Below are 20797 nucleotides of genomic sequence, written 5' to 3'. Positions count from 1 at the left end.
GTGCATTGGAATTGCTCCCAGGGCTCCCTGCAGTGGGGGAGGCAGGAGGTCCTGTGCTGCAGCTTGGGGTGCTTCAAGCCCCCCCAGATCACACTATTGCTCCACTCCAGCCCTCTGTTTCATGGCTATTAGGGTGGGATCAACAGGCAGGAGCAACTAAATGCAGTCTTGGAGTATTTCCCTGCTTCCCTGTGCCTGGCTTTGGGGTGTGATGAGCAAAAGGAGCATCAGGCTGGCCATGCCTGCAGGGATGGGTCTTGCTCAGCCGGAACCCACCACTGTGTGAGAGCTGGGCTGGCTGTGACCACCCCACAATTAGGGCCAGAGCATGACCTGCTTTTAGGGCCACCGTGGTCGGTCTGGCTGTAGGAAGGGCTTCACCACCAGCGTCTCCTCCATCACCCTTCCGAGCTCTCTAATTGCCATCCGCTGTGTCCCCCAGGGGTGTGTAACTGAAGGAACAGAGAGCTTATTTAGGTCACTCTAGACCACATTTAAAGGCTGGGTATCCCCTGCTCACACTTTCTCTAAGGCCGTTATCTCCAGAGCTGCCTAATGACCGGCTTTCAAGCAGGCATGTTCCTTTTATTTAAATATATCCTTGCAGCAGGGCTGTTTCAGTTCTCAAATATTTCTTCATCTCCCACGGACTCAGCAAGAGGGGGGAAAAAAATGTGGTTGCTAAGGAGCAGGATTTGGATACAAAGCTGGCTGAGCTGCTGGCGGGGGGCCCGAGGGGCTCCGGCACAGCTCGTGGCAGGTCGGAGTCTCTGCATTGCTTTGGTGGGACGGCACCTGTGGGGTCTTGGTGAGGGGGTTTTTGGGGTTTGAAACATTTCTCAGGCCTTGGGGAGAAAGAGTTTGAGTTTTAGTACTTGTACCTTCCCCAGATCCATGCGTTCATCCCGTGCTGTTAGTGTGCACAGCGCTGGGTTAGATCCCAGGGCAGCATCCCTGGCTGTTCCTGAATGTGTGCCTTTGCTCCAGGGGTCTGTGGGACCTTCGTTCTGCAGAGAGAAGCACCTGTGGGCTGAAAGGTGGGGCTGGCACGAGGGCTCTTAGGAGGGGGGACATGTTAAGCATCACTCTGAAACTGTGTGGCAGCCTCTGGCTGCAGCATGTGCCTGCCTGGGAAACCCAGCAGCAAGGGAAGGACTTTGATGTTTGGATACGTCAGTTGTCTCATTCCCCATGTTTGGATACTTGAGTTGTCAGTTTGTCTCATTCCCCGTGTGGGGACTCACCTGCCCGTCGCAGCAGCCCCAGCCCTCCTGGCTCACGCACCCCCAGTAAAAATGCATTTGGACTTTGCTCCTGAGTCATTAGGGGAAGGGAGCTCTGGCATGGAGCACTAATCCCAGTAATCCCAGCTGCTCCCCAGGCTTGCAGGTTGGCCGTCTGAAGGGAGTCACGGGGAGGGGATTGCAGAGGGGCAGAGGTGTGAGGGCTGCTCTGGGCTCACAGGCTGGCACAGGGGGTAGCTGTGCTCGGGGGTCATCTGGAGTTTGCAGAAGGGCTTTTGTTCTCTTTAACACCTGGGAGCAGCTCTCCCAGAGGTGTCAGGAAGGTCCTTTCCTAATTCTCTGCCTGGGCCATGTGGTTGCATGGGCTGCAGTGAGCAAACACTGGTCTCCTTTGGTGCAGTGAAGTGGTGACTGCAGCACCCAAAACCTCTGTCCCTCTCCACCTGATTTTGTTCGGTTTGTTTTTGTGACGTTATGCAAATCATCTCTCCAGTTTTTGGTTACGTTCCCGGGGCTCTGTTGGCACAGGTTCTTGTAGGGCAGCACTTCCACGTTAGATAATGCCAAGTTCTCTCTACCTGAGGGTCAGAAGTTATGTGACAGCTAAATGTCAGTGGAGATTAAGCACATGCAGGGGCACATGGTGTGGCCTGTTTCACTTGCTTAGCTCTGCAGCAGCGGGTTTGTTTTCATTACACAGTTGGTATTTCCATGAGCCCTGCTGTCAGAAACATGCTGGGACGGGAAAGGGCGTTTTCCTGCTCCACACGTGGGGTGCTGGGTGCCGGTGGGCACAGCTGCCTGGTGACACCCCCAGAGACAGGATGGAGGTGGCTCTGGCTGCCAGGCACCATCCGAGTCCTCAGAGCTGACAGGGGAGGAAAAAAAGTTGATCCAACTTTGCAAACAGGGCAGATTGGAGAGGAAACTCAGCAGAGGCAACTTCATCTGGAATGCTGAGGCATTATTTTTAGAGCGGCTTTGCCCTCTGCTTACCCCACTTCAGCAAACAGCAGCTGAGCCCAGGGCTTGTGTGGAAACCTGCTTTTCAAAGGCCTCACTACCCGTCTTACCAGAACTTCTTTTCATGTGATGGAGCAAAACCACGCACCCTTTCCCTGCTCTTTGCAGTGGTTGGGTCTCCATGGAGACTCACAAGCTGAGAGCCTGCCCCGGGCTCCCTGCTCCAGCCAGCATGTTCCTCTGTGAAATGATGTGTTTGCTTTGGGTTCGCCTCTTAGAGCTGGAACAAACTCCAGGAAACCATCGTTCAGCCAAGCTGGGCAAAGCAAAGCACGTTACCTGGGACTGGCAGGGTGAAAGCTCAGCCCTGGGAAGTGAATAAGGATGCTGGAGCACGCACACCTTTGTGTGGTTGGGGGGTTCAGGACCTCATCATCCAGTTTAGGCCAAAACTTCAGAGATTTTGCTCAGACACCTGTCTGAAAGGCTCAGCTGGTGGCCTGCTGCTGGTGAGGTCTGGCTCCGTGCACTGGAGCAGCAGGAGCTGGAGGATGTTGGAGGTGTGAGCTGGGGCTGATGGTGTCACCCCCAGTCCTCCCATGCTGTGACCCCAGCGATCACTGCGCACTGTTCAGAGCAGGGCCAACGCTCGGGTTGGTTTTTCATCTTTAAGCAGCCCAGCTTTTCTCCAAATGTTGCTATTTGTTGGCTTTTGATGATATTTTTAATGGGCATTTGGTCCCAGCTGCAGTTCTGCTGGTCAGATGCTCCTGCTGAGCAATGCGTTGGCGGTGCCCGTTGCTGGTGACTGGCACTGGGATTACTGGGTTTTCAGACAATGTGGTTTGCTCGATTCAGTCCCGGTTGCAACAGCGAGAGCTGGCACCAGGACAGGCCTGGCTGGTCCCTCCCTCGGAGCGCTGGGGTGACTCAGAGCGTAGCTATGGCTCATACCAGTGTCATAACAAACACTTATTCCCCGAGGTGCTTCTTGGGGGGTGGGTATTCCACAAACTCCATCTCTCCCAACCCTCATTCCCATGGATGTTAGCGTGTTCCTCAGCTCTGGGAGGATTGGGGCTGTTGGAGTCTTGACCTGTCTTATCCAGGCACCGTCAAAGGAAAGGAAGGTGGGCACCTCTACTCTCTTTGCATTGATGCTGCCTCATGGTCATTGTGCACTTCAGCTTTTTGGGTATCCCACGGTATGTTCCCCAAAATCACTTTATTAAATGAGAGGATGAAGTGCAGGGATGCTCGCCTGTGGCTGGTAATCCCAGAGGATGAACAGGGCAGGGTGGCAGGAACAGACGAGTCGGGGTGGGAGCGTGCCTGTACTGGCTCACCGGAGTGCCATGGCCGGGAGGAACAGGCTCACCCGTGTGGTGTTTTAGCTCCTGTGAAAGAGTATGAGGGAATGTTTGCCTGCAAATGCCTAGATGACCCAGTGCCAGGTTGAAATCCCGATGCCCAGGGTCCCTGAGCAGGCACAGATGGGCTGCTGCAGGCAGTGGTTTGTCATCAGCTGTCTCTGGAAAAGGGCTGTGTCTTAAGTGGTGGGAGAAAACATGGTCCCAAAAGTCTGTGCTGAGTCAGAGTAGGTGGGAAAGTGGAGCAACCCTGTGTGAAGCTGCCTCCCTGCACCCCCAGGGTTTGGCTGACACCTGAGGGAGGGCTGGCTGCCTGCTGGTCCTGCCCTGGCTGATGCTCCAACATGGTCCAGGGGTGAGCCCTCACCTCCAGTGCAGGGCTGAGAGTCTGGAGAGGGAATTCATCTCACCAGCCCGGCTGCCAGGGCGCCCACATTCCTTGTGCCACAGGCTCTGGCACACCCAGCACTCAGGGCAGGACCTCCCTGCTGGGGCTCCTGGCATGTGTGTGCTCAGGCACTTGTCAACAGCTGGATTTTTATTTTTTTTTTTTCCCCAGTTAATTTCTCCCTAAAGGTGCCAGTTAATCTTAAATTCTCAGTTGCTCCAGCTGTGGAAATCACACGGAGTTGCCTGAGCATCCTGATTGCAGACCCCCCAGGTGTCGGCTTGTTGACACCTGTCCTGTGCCTGCTCACTTAGCACCTCCTGCCTCGTTGACACCTATTTAAGTAATGCTCTCAAGGTGAGATTTTCTTGATTACAAAGCAAAACTGCTTCTCTCCCTTCCAGCATCCCACAGGCGCCCGAGGGAGGGGAACAACTAGCAGGGTACCATGCAAGGGGAGAATCTCTCCCAGCCCTTCCCTGCAGCGAAGGGGATGTCCTGACACCCGCAGCTTGGATGTGCTGGGACACACTGGGGCTGCGGGTGTCAGGAGGAGGCTGGGACGAGCCAGGCTGAGCCCGGATCTCCGCACGGCCGGCAGCAAATGGAGAAATCCTACGTCATCCTGGCCGGGGTGGGAGCTGGGCGCGGGGGGCACGACCGGAGAACAAAGCCTCGCATTTATTCCTCCCGTCCTTTCACCGGCAGCCCCTCGCTGCCTCCCCGCACTGGATTGTTCCTGCATTTTCTCTGCTTCAGCTGTTTACTGGGTCACCCTGGTGCAGACACGCACACAAAGAGCGGAGCCATCCGCCGAGCCCGTCCCTGTGCCACCGGCGCTGCGAGCCCCGCTCCGGCCCCGGGCAGCACAGTGGTGCCATTGAACCGGCTGGGAGAGCGCCCTGCTCCAGGGTCAGGGTGGGCTGGCGGCATGGGGAGCCCCCCCGGGCGGGCATCCTCTTCTGCACATCGCTGTGGCGATGGGATTTTAGGGAGCCCCCCCCCCCCCAGAGCTTTGGGCTTGTCATCTTCGCCCACGCTTCGATGGCACCAGGTTTAGTGGAGGGAATGTCAGTTGACGTCAGGCAGAGTAAACACACATGGGTGGACACATTTATTTCACGAGGGTTTATTTTGGTTCAGCTTGTCGGAGCTATGGATACGTCTCAGCTACATCGAGATGAACCTCGCTCGGATGGAAGCGAAAGGTGACGGCGCAGTTGCCATCTGCCAGACTGGGACCAGACAGGGCTCTTGGACAGCCTCCAGCCTGTCCACCCCGATCTGTGCTCCTTCAGAATTCCAGAAAGATGGCACTTGGCTTTCTTTTCCTCTCTGCAAGCTGCAGCAGGCGAGTGACTGCACAGGCAGCCATTTACAGCTTAGCCAGGCTGCTTGGGAGTGGTGTGTGATAAAACTCCCTGGGAAGGTCACCGTGGGGCCGGTGGGATGGTTCAGCATGGCATGGGGGGCTGAAAGTCACCTCCTGGGGCTGGGCTGGTGTTTCCCACTTGGCAGTTGCTGCAGCTGTGATTGTATCTTTGCCCTTTCTGCATATCCCACCTTGCTCATGCTGCAGGAGCGTGCCCAGGTGTGCACTTCGTTTGTGCAGGGTGTACGTGCCAGGGCAAGGGGCAGGTTTGACAAAAGAGCCTGGTTTTATTGCAGCTGGTACTACTTAAAATTAATTTTTTGGCTGGCACAGTCTGGACTGGCACATTGGCTTTGAGCTGAGAGCTGGAGAAAATTTATTCAAGGTTTTGTGTCTCTGGGAGTGTAAAGACTTGACTTTTGGGAAGATGCACTTGCTTGCAGGTGGTGATAAAATGCGAGGGACAACTATTGCCCTGGAGTTGCTGCAATGAACAAGTCTGTGTGTCCTGGTTAATGTGTGTTAAGACACAACTGACATTTTAGGGGTGACCATTCCAATTGGTTTCAAGGAACATCAGCTCCAAATGCCAGCCTCGTCACTATCCATTTGCCAATACACGTGGCAGTTTTGCTGACACAGAAATAACACACTTGGTGCACAAGGGCCCTGTTTCAGCAGTGGAATTGATAGAGTAATGTTAGGTCAGGTAGGCTTGAACTCTTCAGGACACTCTCCATGTTTTAATTCACATTTGAACAAGGCACTGGGGAGCTGTCATGTTGCATGTGACTTACAGGTGCTTCTGTACACCCAGAAAAAAAAAAATCACTTCTTGGGCTTGTTTCAGTTATGTTTTTTACAGACATTTCTCTCCCACCTTGTTAAAACGCAGACCTTTGTTCTGAGCTGAAATGACTTAGGACGAGGCGCTCGATCTTTATTTAACCTTACAGAGCAATACGTATTAATTTCTTTACACGCCAGTTTTCACCGGTCGTGTCACTCTGGTTTCACTTCCAGTAATTACCCACGGGCTGTGGGCAGTTGCTCTGTGAGGGAAGTCCAGCTGTGTCCCTGGGCCCCGATGTGGCGCCTGCGGAGGCGTCGGTGCTGAGCAGGGGATGGTGCTGAGCGGGGATGGTGCTGAGCGGGGATGGTGCTGAGCGGGGATGGTGCTGAGCAGGGATGGTGCTGAGCAGGGATGCTGCACACGCCAGAGAGATCACGAACACAGAGCCAAAGGCTGTGGAGCAAGAGCTGGAACTGCTGTGTCGGCCGGATCTTTTTGCCATCAACTTAGAGAGGAAGCAAAACCTGCTGCACTCAGTTTTCTCCTGACCTTCCGCAGCCCGCAAAGGGAGCCCATCCCAGCACGTCCCTGGTAGGGAACATGAGGGAGTCCTGCATGGTGGTGTTCTCACATGGGATGCAAATGTCTAGGTGGAGGTGCTGGTGGGTTTCTATACTCCTGGGTGTAGGAAACACAGGGTTTGGAGTTAACCAGTCACCTCTGGCACTGCCCATTGCAGATGGAGTTTGCTTTTCCCTGGGGAGTCCCCCTAGCAAGGCTGATCCCCCCCCACCTCAGGGGCCTGATCCTTTTCCTTGAGGGCTGTGAGGATGGAGTGGACATGCAGGATCTTTGAAGGTCTTTGACTCTTGATTTCCAGACCATAAAAAGAGTGAAAACGTCTCTACATGTGGGAAGGCTCTTAGTTTTCTTTAAAAGCCAACCAGAAGCAAATGGGGGAGGAATCCTGTGTATCTGCTCTGTCTCGTTTCTGGACCCGAGCGCTGAGCTCCTAATCCTGGCTCCAGCCACTGACTCACTGTGTGCTAGTCACAAGATGCCTTTGTAACCGATCCGGCAGCTTTCCCTTCTCCCTAAGCCACGAGGGTGGAGGAGGCTGCCTCTGGATACTGTCTGTAACTCCTCTGGCTCACAGACACAGGGTCAGACCTGCTGTCGGTCTCAGGAGCCCCAAACCCCGAGGGAATCCCCACAAGTGGCAGATAAAGGGTGATGTGCCCTCCCTCTCTGCCCCATCCTGCATATGGTGCAGGGTGAATCACGGCTCCAGGGCTGTTCCCTACGGGCACAGCTTTCCGTGCTGAAGCACCTGAAGCAGAGCAAAGAAGCCCAGCTGTGGAGCCCAGCAGCTGATGGGGAGAGAACAGGCCCTCAGCTGTCGCCACTGGCTTGGTGTCCTGGCAAAACCACCCCCTTTTCATGGAGGGTTTAAGTTTAGCTTCTGGCCCTTTTTCTGTTCCTTTCCTGTTTCCTCCTTTGTTTTTGTGTTTTAATGGGCTGTTGGAATCGGTCCTGGTTTGAAGCAGCTCGGAGGAGGCAGGCAGGAAGGCAGAGAGTGTTGAAAACCCAAAGGAATTGTGTCTATCTGCTGAACATCTCTACATGGGGAGCAGCACCCGGGTGGGGGGGCTGAGCTCCATCAGCAGCAACAGGAACACGGCTCAGGGAGAAAGGAGACAGTGGGATACCAACTTGCTCGAGGCTGGCATTGACTGGAGGGAACCACTGTACCCCAGTGCCACCATGGCCGTTGCTGGGATGGTGTTTGGGACCAAAAGTGCTCAGTGGGGCACTCAGAAAGTCCTCAGTGGGGCTGCTAATCCAAAGGACATGCCGTGAGTCACTGGCACAGGCAGGCACCAGCGTGGGCACCTTTCCTTCCCCTGGATACAGGGGAAGTTTGGCAGCTTCCTCGCCAGCTTTGGGCAGTCCTTGTAGCCTTCCTGAGCACGGCTGGGGGAAGAAAACTGCTGATGAGTGCGAGGAACAGCCGATCCTGAGCGGCAGAGCCGTGGGGGAAAAGCCACCTCAGGGCTTTCTGCCTGGAAGTCCCCACGAGGAAGGGTGTTGTGCTGCGTGCGCTTATTTTGGATGCGCAGGACAGGGGGTGCTTCTGCTTTTGCGGTCTTTATCTCGCTTCACAGAACTGCACTTGTTTTCCTTTCGCTCGCCGGGGGTGACTTTTTTCCTATTTCCTTTTACATAATGTCGTACACTTCAGTTTACATAAGAGGCCTCAGACTGTCTGCTGTTCGTTGCATGGGTTCAGGGGTTATTCCCGAGGGCGAAATGAAAGTTAACCTGGGGCTCGTGGCAGCCGTGGAGGATATGGCCTGTGGTGGAGCCCGTTTCTTTCGTTTCCGGAAAGGCCCATTTCCCGCTGCGAGTGGGAAGGGATTATTCTGAGAAAACACTGGGGATTCTAAAGACAAACCCCCCACTTTCTGTTTCTGGCTTTACCACCTTTCATCAGGTTCTTTCAAACCTTGTGCAAACGTGGAGCTTCAATGAGAAACTCCTGGTGACATCGGAGGCTCAGCTCTGCCTTTTCTTGACTCGTTGGCCAGTGGGACTGTTAATTCCCAGCAGGCATGCATTCCCAGCTTTCCACGGGCAGGGTTAGTGTCTGCTTTCTCTCTTGTGGCTGGTAGCAGCAGCATTTTGAAATCATGATGCAGAGAGACTCTCTGTTCTGTGTTGTACCTGTGTGCAGAACAGGCATTTTGTGTAGCTCAACTGAAAGGGAACAGAGTAACACGAATATCTTGATTGTTAAACCAGCTGTTGTCCAGGGAGCATCAGTAAAAGCACTTTGAGCAGTTGTGCCTCTTCCACGTGTGCTGAAATTAATACCTTTTTCCACAAACTGTTCATTATTTTACGCCTTTGGAGGCCAATGCACTAACCCAGGACACGTGGGACCAGAGCTCTTAAGACCTGGTAATTGTTGGGTAATTGTCTGTGTAATGTGTAGGGATGCTGTCACACTTAATCCTGTACTATCCTCTCGTCTTACTAAAACCACCTTCGTGGTTGATCTCAAACACTTTCCAAAATGCAGATCCCTAGCCAATATTTTGCTTTGCTTGTTTGGCTTTTGCATTTTCCCCTCCCTTCAGCTGGCGAGAAGAGCCGAAGGCAGAGTCCCTGCTGCTCTGCCTGGCTCTGCAAGGGTCCCTCACTCCCTTCCTCCAGGCTCACAAACCTTGGCTACGTCTTAGAGCTCCGTATTAAACCTCCGTGTGAAGACGTGGGGTTTGACACCACGCCGAGTACAAGAACATTCACCAGACAGTGGAGGAGTTTATTGCACTGAGCAGAGCGGGAATTCCTCCCTGGTGTAGTCACAAAGGCTTTGAACCATCAGTGGGAGCTCCGGCAGCCCGGGGCTATCTGCAGTTGGAGGAGGCAGTCCCCAAACCCAGGCAGCCATCTGGTGCAGACCTCCGGTCTCATATTTCAGGGGATGAACTCCTGCAGAGTTCACTCACGGCTGCTGCTGCAGAAGCCTCTGCTCTGCACAATTGGGCGTCTGATACCCCTGAGTTAAACATGTGGTTTTTCCTTGTGCCCCTCCATCCAGAGGCCTTTTTCCTGCTGTGTGCAGAGGAGCAGGGTTGCACACTGAGCTGGAGAAATCACGGTCAAATGTTCATTTTCCATGTCTTCCTTTTTTTGATGCCCATCTTGGGATGTGTTGGATCTCACTTTCTGGGGTGCCGGGTCCTGTCCGTATGAGTTTGGTGGAAGGTGCAGATGCCATAAACATCAACGTGCTCAAAGTTAGTGTTTTCAGAGAAAAACTTTGCTGAATCATGTTGCAGCCATTTAAAGCTCTGCATGGGGCTGTTGGATTCATCTCTTGTACCAACAGAAGGGACTTTTCACCTGTGTCTTGTGCTCAGGTCTCCAGGTTGAGCACCAAGGAAGGAGGGTTTGCATGTGGGCACCAGGCTGTGGTTGTGCTGACTGAGCCTGACTCATGTTTCCTTCTGCTATGAGGGGCAGAAAATTCCAGCAAACGTGTAAGGCAGGCAGTGGGGAGGAGTGACTGTTGCAGTAATATTTACCAGCACTTTTGTGTCTCTTTAGAGACCATTTTGAAGGCAGTCAGCTTTGGTCGACTTGCTGGAAATCCCGCTCTGAGTGTCAGAGCTGCAGCATTGGTGGCCAGTGGATACATAAGCCACAGGTCAAGGTTTTGAGCCTCTCCCAGCCCTGCTCCCACCCCACCTCCTCATCTGCAGAAGGAGAAACGTGCCTTTGGTGCAGGTGTTGGGAGTGGGGCTTCACTGGCTCCGTCCTGCCGCTGCTTCTTTTTGCTTCGTTGGTTTTTAACCAACACGCGCGGAATGCACAATCAGCATCTTGGAGAAGCAGCAGCCGTAGGAAAGAGGAAGCTCACGCAGAATATAAATAGCCAAATTTTAGAATGTGCCAGTGTAGCAGCTCGGCTGGCTCTTGGCGTGGGCCTGGTGCAGACACCGCTGGGAAGCCGCGGCCTTCGTGTGTGGTTTGCAAAGGGGGAACTTCGGGGGATATCGCACAAGTCAGCAGGACAAAAAAATGAATGAATCTTGACAATCTTGAATATGGGAAGGAAACGAAATGTGCTTCTACGCACATCAAAATGGGGCGTGTATCCCCTGCACGGGACACGAAGTACGGAGCCAAAACCCCTGCAATACTTTCCACTGTAGTTGCACAGCAGCTGCCAGTGATTCATGGGTTGATCCTGGGATGTTTTGCCCTCCCATGTGATTTAATTTATTAATTTAGTTGCATGTCAACAGGCATCTAATTTTTTTTTTTTTAGATGTTTGTGTCTGAGATTTGCAACTGCCCAGCCAAGTCTCTTTTCTGAGTTAGACCATACAGGGCTCTGGTTCTGCTGGACCCAGAGCTTTCCTCCAGCCCAAAGTCTCAGCATAACTGGGAGATACACAGGGTAGGGCTGACATGCAGGTTGGGTGATGAAAACTGAGAGAGAGCCCAGGACAGCTGGTGTAAAGAAAGCCCTGTTGGTGGTGATCCCCCTTCTCTATCACTGCCTCTTGGGTAATGGGTTCGTGTGCTCAAGAGGCATCACTGTCATTTCTGGAGGCTCACATCACTCTAGGTACCAGGGTTTGATGGTCTCTGTGGACAAATTGGAAAGTGTATCTATGGCTTTTCTTCCTTTTTTTTGGAAACAGCATCTCTAGGTGGAAGAAAGACAACTTGGCCAACTTGATTAGGTGCCATCACTGTAGGGGGTTGATCCAGAGTGGATACAAAGCTGCTCTCTCCCAAGGTTGTGCCAGTCCCCCAGGGCAATGTACTGGAACATAAATTTATGCCATAATTTATCCCAGAGCACAGAACAAGAGAGGGACAGACACAGGTGTCAGGAAGGATATCTGTTAGTTTGCTGCCCTGTGCAGGTGCTGTCAGGGTTGGTCTGGAAGCCAGTGAATCCTGGGAAAGACTTCTGATGTTCACAGCAGAGCTGGAGTTAGGAGCCTCACAATCCCTCGAGCTTCAGCAAAGCAAACCTCTCCATAATCTGGCATGAAGTGAGAAGAGCAGGTTCAGCAGAAAGTGAAAAAGTCAGTAACCCTGCCCAGGGGGATTCTCTGTCCTCATTCATTACAACCATGAATGAGAGGCTTTTTCCAGTTTCCCCTTGCTCTTTGAGCTGCCTTGATTCCTTGCTAATGACCAGCCCCTGGCTTGAGCAGGGTGTGATAATGGTGCAGTGGCCGCTGCTGTGACGGTGACGATAAAGGATGGTGGGTAAAGAGCCTGTGATCCATCAGCTCAGGGTCCTGCTCTGCTCGTGTCTCTTGAGATGGGAGATGCCTGAAATGAGGGCCCTGGGCATGGCTGTTCCCATGTTCACAGGGAGCAGTTTGGAGGAGGGTTTTTTGCAGGGAGCAGCATCGCTCCTGGGGTTCCATCCTGGCTCCCTCCACAGCAGCTTCTTCCCTGGCAAGCCCTGTGTTGTTGCCACTGCTCAGGGATTTTTATGTCCTGAAGGGGCCGGTTGCAGGGAGAGCCACGGGCTGGCTCTGGCCCTTGGCTGGCAGTGTGGTATGCAGGGGAGACTTGTCCTTGTGCCCCACAGCACGTGGTCACCTCCCCCTGCTAACCAGCTTATTGCCTTCGGGCATGTTCTCCATCTGCTGAGCAGTGGGTTTTGCCGTGTGTCAGACCCTGTCCCGCCATTTGGTGTGGGGGCTGGAGGGCGGGGGAGATCCCCGCGGTGTTTAAAAGGATCTGGATAAACCATCTTAAGAGAGGCACTGACTCAGCAGAGTGTGGTGAGGGAGGAGGAGGAGGAGGGAACCAAATCGTCCTTGTGGGGCTGGAGCTGCTGCTGAGCCCTGTGCTGGCATGTGGTGCTGGGGGATGTGCGTGCCCGGGAACCTGCCCCGAGAAGTATCACCCCTTTCCTCACCAAATTCTAGGTGGTCTCCACCCCCCAGAGCAGAAATGTGAGCCTCAGAGCTGGGTTGGGCTGTGGCCCAGAGGTGCCCTGTGCCTGATGCCGATCCCTGGGATTTCCCCCCCAGCTTTGAGCTTCCTCTTGGATTTCTGCCTCCCAGCGCTGCCAAAGCTGGTGGGAGCTTGGTTTGACAGTTATTATTTATTAGGGAAGTGCACAGAGGTGCCCAGTTCTGCAGGGACAGATTACTGAGATTACAGTCAGAGCAGGTGGCAGTGTCACCTTATGGGAAAGGCAGAGGCTTGGGAAGGGGGAGGCAGCCAGGGCTGGGTATGGGGTGTGCTCTCACTGCCCCCCTTGCTGCCCAGCGAGGGGTCCATGCTCTGCCTGGCACCAAGCACTGGCACAGCCTGGCTTTGCTGAAGGGCTGAGAAGTGGAGCCAAGAGCAAAACAAGAGCAGCTTCCCAAAGTCCTGGCTCTGCTGTGGGCAGGCTCAGATGGGCCCAGAGCTGAGCTGGCCAGACTGGTGTCACTGGGTTTGTGTTTCTGAGCAGGTCAGGGAGACTCTTGCTGTCTGCCAGCTGTTGCCTTTGGCTTGCTGGGATGCCTTGTAGGAGCCACAGGAGCATCTCTGCTGCGCTTTGCTCTCCTTATCTCATGGTGTATCTTGTCTTTCCATGCAGAGCTCCACACAGGAGATTGGAGAAGAGCTGGAGGATGGTGTGATCTACAGCATATCGCTCCGGAAAGTGCAGCTCCACCACACGGCCAACAAAGGGCAGCGATGGCTGGGGGTAAGCTGGGGGTTTTAGAGGTTTCCAGGCCACAGGAAGCATGTATTAATTTGGGAGCAGGGAATGGGAGCACCCACTGACCTCTGCCCCATGGGAAGGGGCACAGCGGAAACAATCTGTAGCCCCATTTGGCAAAATAGGGTAACTCTGATTTGCATCTAGATTTTGGCAACCTTAAGGCCTCTCCTGGGATTTCCCAAATGCTCATCTCAGCTGGGTTGCTGATATTTGGTGTCCGAGGAGACCCAGCTTCCCTTTCCCAGTTAGGAGAGCCCCAGGCACTGTAGGGGTCTGTGGTCCCAGCCTAGACCTGAGCCTTGTGAAGCTGGTGGGAACGCTTTGCACTTGGTGGTGTCTGTCTTCACCCAGCTCACTGACTTCTGCTCCTGTCTTGGCAGTTTGAGAATGAGTCAGCCCTGAACCTCTACGAGACGTGTAAGGTGCGGACGATAAAAGCTGGGACCTTGGAGAAGCTGGTGGAGTACCTGGTCTCAGCCTTCAAGGGCAATGATTCCACTTATGTCACCATCTTCCTGTGCACTTACCGGGCCTTTGCCACCACCAAGCAAGTGCTGGACCTGCTGCTTAACAGGTGAGGCTGCCCTGAGCCCCAAAACACAGCTGTGGGTGGTTGGTGTCTGAACCCCCTCAGCCAAGAGAGCCCCAGCACCTTCTGCTGCAATGCCTTGGAGGGCTGATGGCTTCTCACAACTCCATCTGCTTGGAGGTTTTGGGGCAGAGCAGGGAGGACACCACTTCCCAGAGAGCTGGAGCTCTTCCAGCTGATATCCCTCTGTGAGGTGGCCAGTGCTGGCTGCTTCCCTCTTCCTGTAATATGGGGGCTTGTTTTAGAGGAGGGGGGAGCAGGACACTGTGTAGGAGGTTCATCCTCACCCCTGGCAGAGCTGGGGGTGACATGGGGGGAGAAGAGGCAGCACTGAGAGGCAGCTGAGTCCAGGGTGCTCACTGTCTCCTCTCTGTGCCCCACCAGATATGGCAAACTCCACGTGCAGGTGAATGGGGACCATGCCAGGCACGCTGTGGACGAGAGGATGGAGCTGAAGAAGTAAGTGACTGTGCTGTGGGTGGCTCTGGTGTTTTGGTTCTCCTACAAAGGGATGTGTTTTCCCAGAGGTGTGCCTGGGGTTCATGGGGGCGCACACAGGTTTCTCCTGGCACCCGGTTCTCACTCAGGTTTGCCCGTGTTTTCCCCCTCCCTGCAGCACCATCTCCTCCATCCTGGGGGCCTGGCTGGACCAGTACTCAGAGGATTTCCGCAAGCCCCCAGACTTCACCTGCCTCAAGCAGCTCATCTCCTACGTGCGCCACAACATCCCCGGCTCCGACCTGGAGCGCCGGGCCCGCATCCTGCTGGCCCAGTTCCAGCAGCAGGAGAAGAGCGAGTCCGAGGCAGAAGGTGAGTTCCTTTCCCCTGCGTCTAGGGGGTCATTTGAGGCTGCAGGTGAAGGGAGAAGTGCTACTTGTTGGCACTGAGGGTCTCCAGAACCTCCGGTCTTGCCACATGGCTGGACACTCATAAACCCTGCCTGTGTTTACATGGAGGTACATTGGGAAGCTAATCCAGCTGCACCAGAAGTGGGATTTCTAAGTGGATTAGCTAATCTGCCTTTAATCCTCTGTAGACACTTGCACCCAGGTTTAAAATGACTATCCTTTTATCTGAGCCTCGTTTCTCGAGGTGTGAAGCCAGGTGGGAATTAAGAGCCTGGGAGGTGGGATGTGGGTGCCCACAGGGGGCTGGTGTGGGTCGGTGTGGACCCCAGTTTGTGGCAGCTCTGCAGTGCTCAGCTTCACCCTGTCTCCTACAGCTGTGGACCATGGCAGCTGCACCTTCCAGCTGGCGGAGGAGAACGGGGTTGGGGATGGGAAGCCAGATTTCCTCTCCTTCTCCCCAGAGATGGTGGCAGAACAGTTCACACTGATGGACGCTGTGAGTATTCACTCAACAGCCAGGTCGATGGTGCTCTGGACACAGACCTGGCTCTTTCCATCCATTTTTCCTCCTGCCCTGTTCTCTTCCCAGTGAACCCGAAGAGACCCATCTTCATCCCTTTATTCTTCCAGGAGCTGTTTAAGAAAGTGGTGCCTTACCACTGCCTGGGCTGCATCTGGTCCCAGCGAGACAAGAAGGGCAAAGAGCACCTGGCTCCCACCATCCGCGCCACGGTCTCCCAGTTCAACAGTGTGGCCAACTGTGTCATCGCCACGTGCCTCGGGGACCGGTCCCTGAAGCCACAGCAGAGGGCAAAAGTGGTGGAGCGGTGGATCGAGGTGGCTCGGGTAGGACAGCTCACCTCCCACCTCTGCCCGAGGGCTGAGGTTTTGCTGTGCTGGAATCACAGCAGATCCTCGAGCTCTTTTTAACGCTGAGTCCCGTCATCTCCTTGTTCCCAGGAGTGCCGCATCCTGAAGAACTTCTCCTCCCTCCGAGCCATCCTCTCAGCCCTGCAGTGCAACGCCGTCCACCGGCTGAAGAAGACCTGGGATGAGGTCCTGCGGTAAGCGGCTGCTGGGGGTGCTGGGAGGCTCCAAGGGGAAGGTCATGCTCTGGCCCTTGAATGTTTAAATGGGATCATCTCAGCTCCAGCATTGCAGTGTGCCCAAAACCCAGGGACCAGTGTGAGGTGTCAGGGACCTAAGGAGGGCGAGAAAATAAAAGCATCATCACTTTCCCTTCCTCTGTGTGAAACACCCTGGAATAGCTCCCGAACAGCAAGGCCCAGCTGGAGCTGTGAACATAACTGGGGTCATTTGGGTGAGCAGAAGGGAGCCCAAGGAGGAAATCCCACTGTGTCAGCATTGCCGACTTTTCCCCTTGTTTCCCCCTGAGCAGGGAGAGCTTCCGCACATTCCATGAGCTCTCAGAGATCTTCTCCGACGAGAACAACCACTCTCTGAGCCGGGAGCTCCTCATTAAGGTAAGGAGAAGCAGCACCCACGTCGCCCTGTCTCTGGCAGGGAGCTTAGGCTGATGCTGACAGAAGTTTCCACGGTGTTCCAGCCACAAGGATAAAGCCCTGGCAGAGCTGCTGGAGTCGCAGACATGGGCGTGCCAAGTCTGGGGAGCAGGCAGGGGTTTTGGACCAGGCCAGGCTTTCTGCTTCTCCACCCAAAGCTCATTGCCTGAAGCTGGCAGAGCAATTCAGCAAACAGAGATAAGCAGTGGGATGGGATCCAGAGCACCAGGTGACAGCTTCTCTCCAGAGGCAGCTGCATTTTAATAGCCTGGTGCAAAGTCCTCTTGATTCCAGGTGGGGTGGTGGGATTGTTGAAAGGCTGCAGCAAAAATGTCCTTCTTGCGTGTGGAGCCTCTCCACAGATCCCAGTCCAGCTCTGATTTGAGGGATGAGAGGACACAAAATGCAAAAGGGAACAAAACATCCCATTGAGGAGGCATTTACACAGAGCTGGAAATGAGAGCAGCAGTTCCTATTCACTAAGCCTCTCCTCCCTGTGAGCCATAAAACAGCTTTGATTTCCTCCTCTTCCCCTCATCCCTCTTTCCCTCTGCAAGGAAAGTTGTACCAATAAAAGTGGGTGTGAATTTTAGCTAATAGATATTAGTGCAATTCTCACCTGTGCTGATCCCCACTGATCCCCACCTCTCCCCACCGTCCAGGAGGGCACATCCAAATTTGCCACCTTGGAGATCAACCCAAAGAGGGCTCAGAAGCGGCAGCAGCAGCAGCGAGAGATGGTGAGTGTGGCAGGGCCACCCTCTGCCCCCTCCCCGGTGTCTGCCCAGGCTGGTCCCAGTTCTGCTGACCCTGCTTTCCCTTCCGTCCCCACAGGGCGTGATGCAGGGCACCATTCCCTACCTTGGCACCTTCCTCACGGACCTGGTGATGCTCGACACCGCCATGAAGGATTTCCTGGATGTATGTACCTCCTCCCTATCCTCCCCCTCCTTGCCTTCCTCCCAGTGCCTGGGCTGATAAAAGGAGAGCTGGTCCCCCGTGTGTCCTGTATCCGTCACTGCATCCTGTACCCAACACTGCATCCTGTATCTGACACTGCACATCCACCTCTGTCAGCCTGTGGAATTGGGCCACTTCCTTGGCAGGGACACCCACACTGCAGTGACAGTGAGCCAGGGACAGGGAGGGATGGGAGCAATATTTTTCTGCCTGCTCCATGCTGACCTTCATCTCCTTCTTTTTTCCAGGGTGGGCTGATCAACTTTGAGAAGAGAAGGAAGGTGAGAGCTTTGCCCTGGCAGCTACACAGCAGTGGGGGGAAGGAGGAGGCTGACCTGGTGCAAGCCCAGGCTGTGCCAGTCACTTTGGGGTGGATCTCTGTCCTTTTTTTTACTATCATGTTCTTCACTTTTGGGGAGGGGATTCTGGTCTTTCATACCTGCCCGCATGCATGGGGCTGGGCTGTCTGTGCAGGAGGCTGGGGCTGGAAAACAGATGTGGTTTCATGGCTTCCCTTTGCCACAGGAGTTTGAAGTCATTGCCCAGATCAAGCTGCTTCAGTCAGCCTGCAACAACTACAGCTTCACACAGGAGGACCAGTTCGTGGACTGGTTCCACAGCCTGGAGCGGCTCAGCGAGGCCGAGAGGTGAGTGAGTGGGGTCTGGGACCATTCTGGTGCATCGGGAGGTCCCACCACTCTGTTCTGCGCTCCACTCCCTGCTCTGCCTCCTTGGTGCTTGTGGCAGCACAGAGAGCTCAAACCCTCCTCTCTCCCCTCCCAGCTATGGGCTGTCATGTGAGATCGAGCCGCTGTCAGAGTCAGCCAGCAACACGCTGAAGGCAAAGAAGAACACGGGCATCATCAAGCGATGGAGCGAGTGAGTCTGCCTGTCCCGGGGGGAGGTGGGGGTCAGCACGGGGCATCTCTGGCTGATTTGGGGGTGGTCCTGCCAGCCAAATGTGCCCTCACCCTGCTCCCTTCTGACCTGCCCCACGTCTCTCCTGGCAGCCGGCAGCCGCCGAGCACCGAGCCCTGCGCCAGCGGCAGCTCCCACTCAAAATCCTTCGACCAGCTCAAGTGTGGGCAGTACCTGTGCAGTGGGGACGCCACCGACTCGGTGAGTGTCACCTCTGCCGGCTCCAGCAGCTCCGACGTGGAGGAGATCAACATCAGCTTCATCCCCGAGTCCCCCGACTGCCAGGAGAAGAAGGTACATGGCACCTCTTGGGGTCCAGGCCTCCTGAGGCAGGTGCAGCCATTGTGTCGGGGCCGCCCCACCTCTGCCCCAGTGCTGGGGCTGGGGGGAGCAGGTGGGGGCCCTAGGGGCTGTTTCTGACTCGCCGGGGTTAGGGAGGCCCCTGCCCTTTGCTGCTCCGGCAGCGTGGCAAGGCTCTCGTGCCTCAGGTGGCTGTAGTTGTGTCGGTCCCCCATTGTCACAGGTCAGTGAGATCCCTCTGGCCTCCCTCCCCCAGCGCTGGTACGCCCCGTCTGTGGCCGATGGAGAAGCTAAACCCACTGTGTCCTCCGCATCCCCTCTCCTCCCTGCCCTCCAGTTCTGGGAATCCACCTCCCTCTCCTCCCTGGACACGTCAGGCATCGGCTCAGGCTCCAGCAGTGCCTCCTCCTCCTCCGTCTCCTCCACGCCGGTGACGGCCTCCCGCACACACAAGCGCTCGGTCTCCGGCATCTCCAGCTACTCCTCACTCTCGCTGCCCCTCTACAACCAGCAGGTCGACGACTGTTGCATCATCCGTGTCAGCCTGGCTGTGGACAATGGCAACATGTACAAGAGCATCCTGGTTAGTACAGGGACCCATGGTGACAGGGAGGGATGGCTTGTCCTGCTCGGATGCAGGCATGGCTTGTTTTGGGAGGAGGCACTAGTAGGAGGGAGGCTTTTGCAGTGTTCTGGGCTAATAAAGCTCTGGGCTCACAGGTGACGAGCCAGGACAAGACCCCAGTGGTTATTCGCAAGGCCATGGCCAAGCACAACTTGGACGGGGACCGGCCTGAGGACTACGAGCTCGTTCAGATCATCTCGGAGGAGAGAGGTGTGTGCTGGGGTGGGGGCGGCTTTCCTGGGGCCAGGCAGCCCTGCAGCTTGGGCAGCACCAGGTCGGAGCTGGGCTGGGAGGTGACACTGAGGGGGACAACTCTCAGGTTGTCCCCTTTCAGGGACAGGGTGCCCGACTGACCCCCATCCTTGCTCACTTTCAGAGCTGAAGATCCCCGACAACGCCAACGTGTTCTACGCCATGAACTCCGCTGCCAACTACGACTTCGTGCTCAAGAAGCGGGGCTTCTCCAAGGGGGTGAAGATCAAGCACGGCTCCAGCTCCACCCTGCCCAGGATGAAGCAGAAAGGCCTGAAGATCGCCAAGGGCATCTTCTAGCCTCAGCCCCACTGCCACCCATCACCGACGGGGCCTTGGGGGCAGGCTGCTCCGGGCTTGGCCGCGGCCGGTCCTTGTGCCGCCCTGCACTGGAGAGGAGCGACCCCCGCCTGGGGGCACGGCCGTGCATCCCCCTCCTCCCGCACGGAGACGGGCTGTTGGACAACTGGTGTCGGCCTCTGCCTCTCTCTGCACAAGCCCCCATTCCAATCAGGTCTTTTTTTCCTACCCAGGAAGGCAGCAGCGGGGGGGATATCTCTATTTTTTTGTTGTTTTATTTTTTAAAACTTCCACGGTGCGCCACTCGTCCAGCCCCGGCCAGCCCAGAGCTGGAGCCCGCCTCTGCCGTAGGTGCCTTGTGTCCGAGCGAGCCGGGGAGCGGCGACTCGCAGAGGGGCCGTTGGACAGGAGCAGAGCACGAGCCACCACCCTGGGGCTGCACAGCCTCCCACCCGGCACAGTGCTCTCCTCCCCAGCTTTCCTGGTGGTTACCTCCACGTCTTTCCTTCCTGGGATAGCCGGCATCGCCACCACCGCACATCTCCGCCCGTCCTTCCCTTGGGAGAAGCCACGGATGCCCCGGGCTGGGAAGATGCAGCCCTGTGCTCGGAGCCCTGTGGAGGAGGGCTGTGTCTGTGCCCTGAGGGAGTGGATGCCCTGTGCTCTCCACAGCTGGAAGCCTGCGTGGTCTCGCTCCTCTCCCGATCCAGCGCTTCCTCCAGCTGGACTTGGAATGGCCCGTGTTCAAACTTGCACCAAAGATCAAATGCCAGTGTCTCTTCTGCCGTCGGGGGAAGCTTCGGGCCGTGCCCCCAGTGCTGCCAGCCTAACGAGGGGGAGGAGAGCAAAGTTCTGAACTCGTGTAAATAAGAGATTTTGGGTCTGCGTGGGCAAGCGAGGAGCTGGAGAACTCAGCATGCTCTGGGTGCCCCGGCTGCCACTGCCTGACCCTCAGAAAGTGCCACTCACCTTGGGCTTTAACCAGACTTTTTCAAACACTGACCATGGGAGAAGCAGCAATGGGACTTTTTTTGTATAAAACAAAAAGGTTTACTGATTTTTTTTTTTTTTTTTTTTTTGTGGGTGTAAAT

At 55.4% G+C, this 20797-nt stretch overlaps 1 protein-coding gene across 4 annotated transcripts in view; it reads left to right on the top strand.

Moving 5' to 3' along the window:
* Positions 1-20779, top strand: part of RALGDS (ral guanine nucleotide dissociation stimulator) — a 57910-nt gene extending 37131 nt beyond the window's left edge. For 2 of the 4 annotated variants that reach the window (XM_017810322.1, XM_017810324.1), the window contains exons 2-18: positions 13263-13373; positions 13772-13965; positions 14365-14439; positions 14597-14790; positions 15203-15324; positions 15459-15674; positions 15789-15892; positions 16228-16312; positions 17014-17091; positions 17186-17272; positions 17560-17592; positions 17837-17958; positions 18095-18190; positions 18322-18523; positions 18753-19112; positions 19250-19364; positions 19531-20779. In XM_017810322.1, the coding sequence (XP_017665811.1) occupies positions 13263-13373; positions 13772-13965; positions 14365-14439; positions 14597-14790; positions 15203-15324; positions 15459-15674; positions 15789-15892; positions 16228-16312; positions 17014-17091; positions 17186-17272; positions 17560-17592; positions 17837-17958; positions 18095-18190; positions 18322-18523; positions 18753-19112; positions 19250-19364; positions 19531-19706 (2370 nt within the window). In that variant the 3' untranslated portion in view covers positions 19707-20779. The remainder of the gene's footprint in view (positions 1-13262; positions 13374-13771; positions 13966-14364; positions 14440-14596; positions 14791-15202; positions 15325-15458; positions 15675-15788; positions 15893-16227; positions 16313-17013; positions 17092-17185; positions 17273-17559; positions 17593-17836; positions 17959-18094; positions 18191-18321; positions 18524-18752; positions 19113-19249; positions 19365-19530) is intronic. The other 2 variants (XM_017810323.1, XM_017810321.1) reach the window with 2 other exon arrangements.
* The last annotated feature ends 18 nt before the right edge of the window (positions 20780-20797 follow it).

The sequence above is a fragment of the Lepidothrix coronata genome, unplaced genomic scaffold (genome assembly GCF_001604755.1).
Source record: "Lepidothrix coronata isolate B3197 unplaced genomic scaffold, Lepidothrix_coronata-1.0 Scaffold28, whole genome shotgun sequence".
Classification (NCBI taxonomy): Eukaryota; Metazoa; Chordata; class Aves; order Passeriformes; family Pipridae; genus Lepidothrix; species Lepidothrix coronata.
Note: the sequence above shows the minus strand (reverse complement) of the source record. Positions and strands in the feature narration are given on the sequence as shown.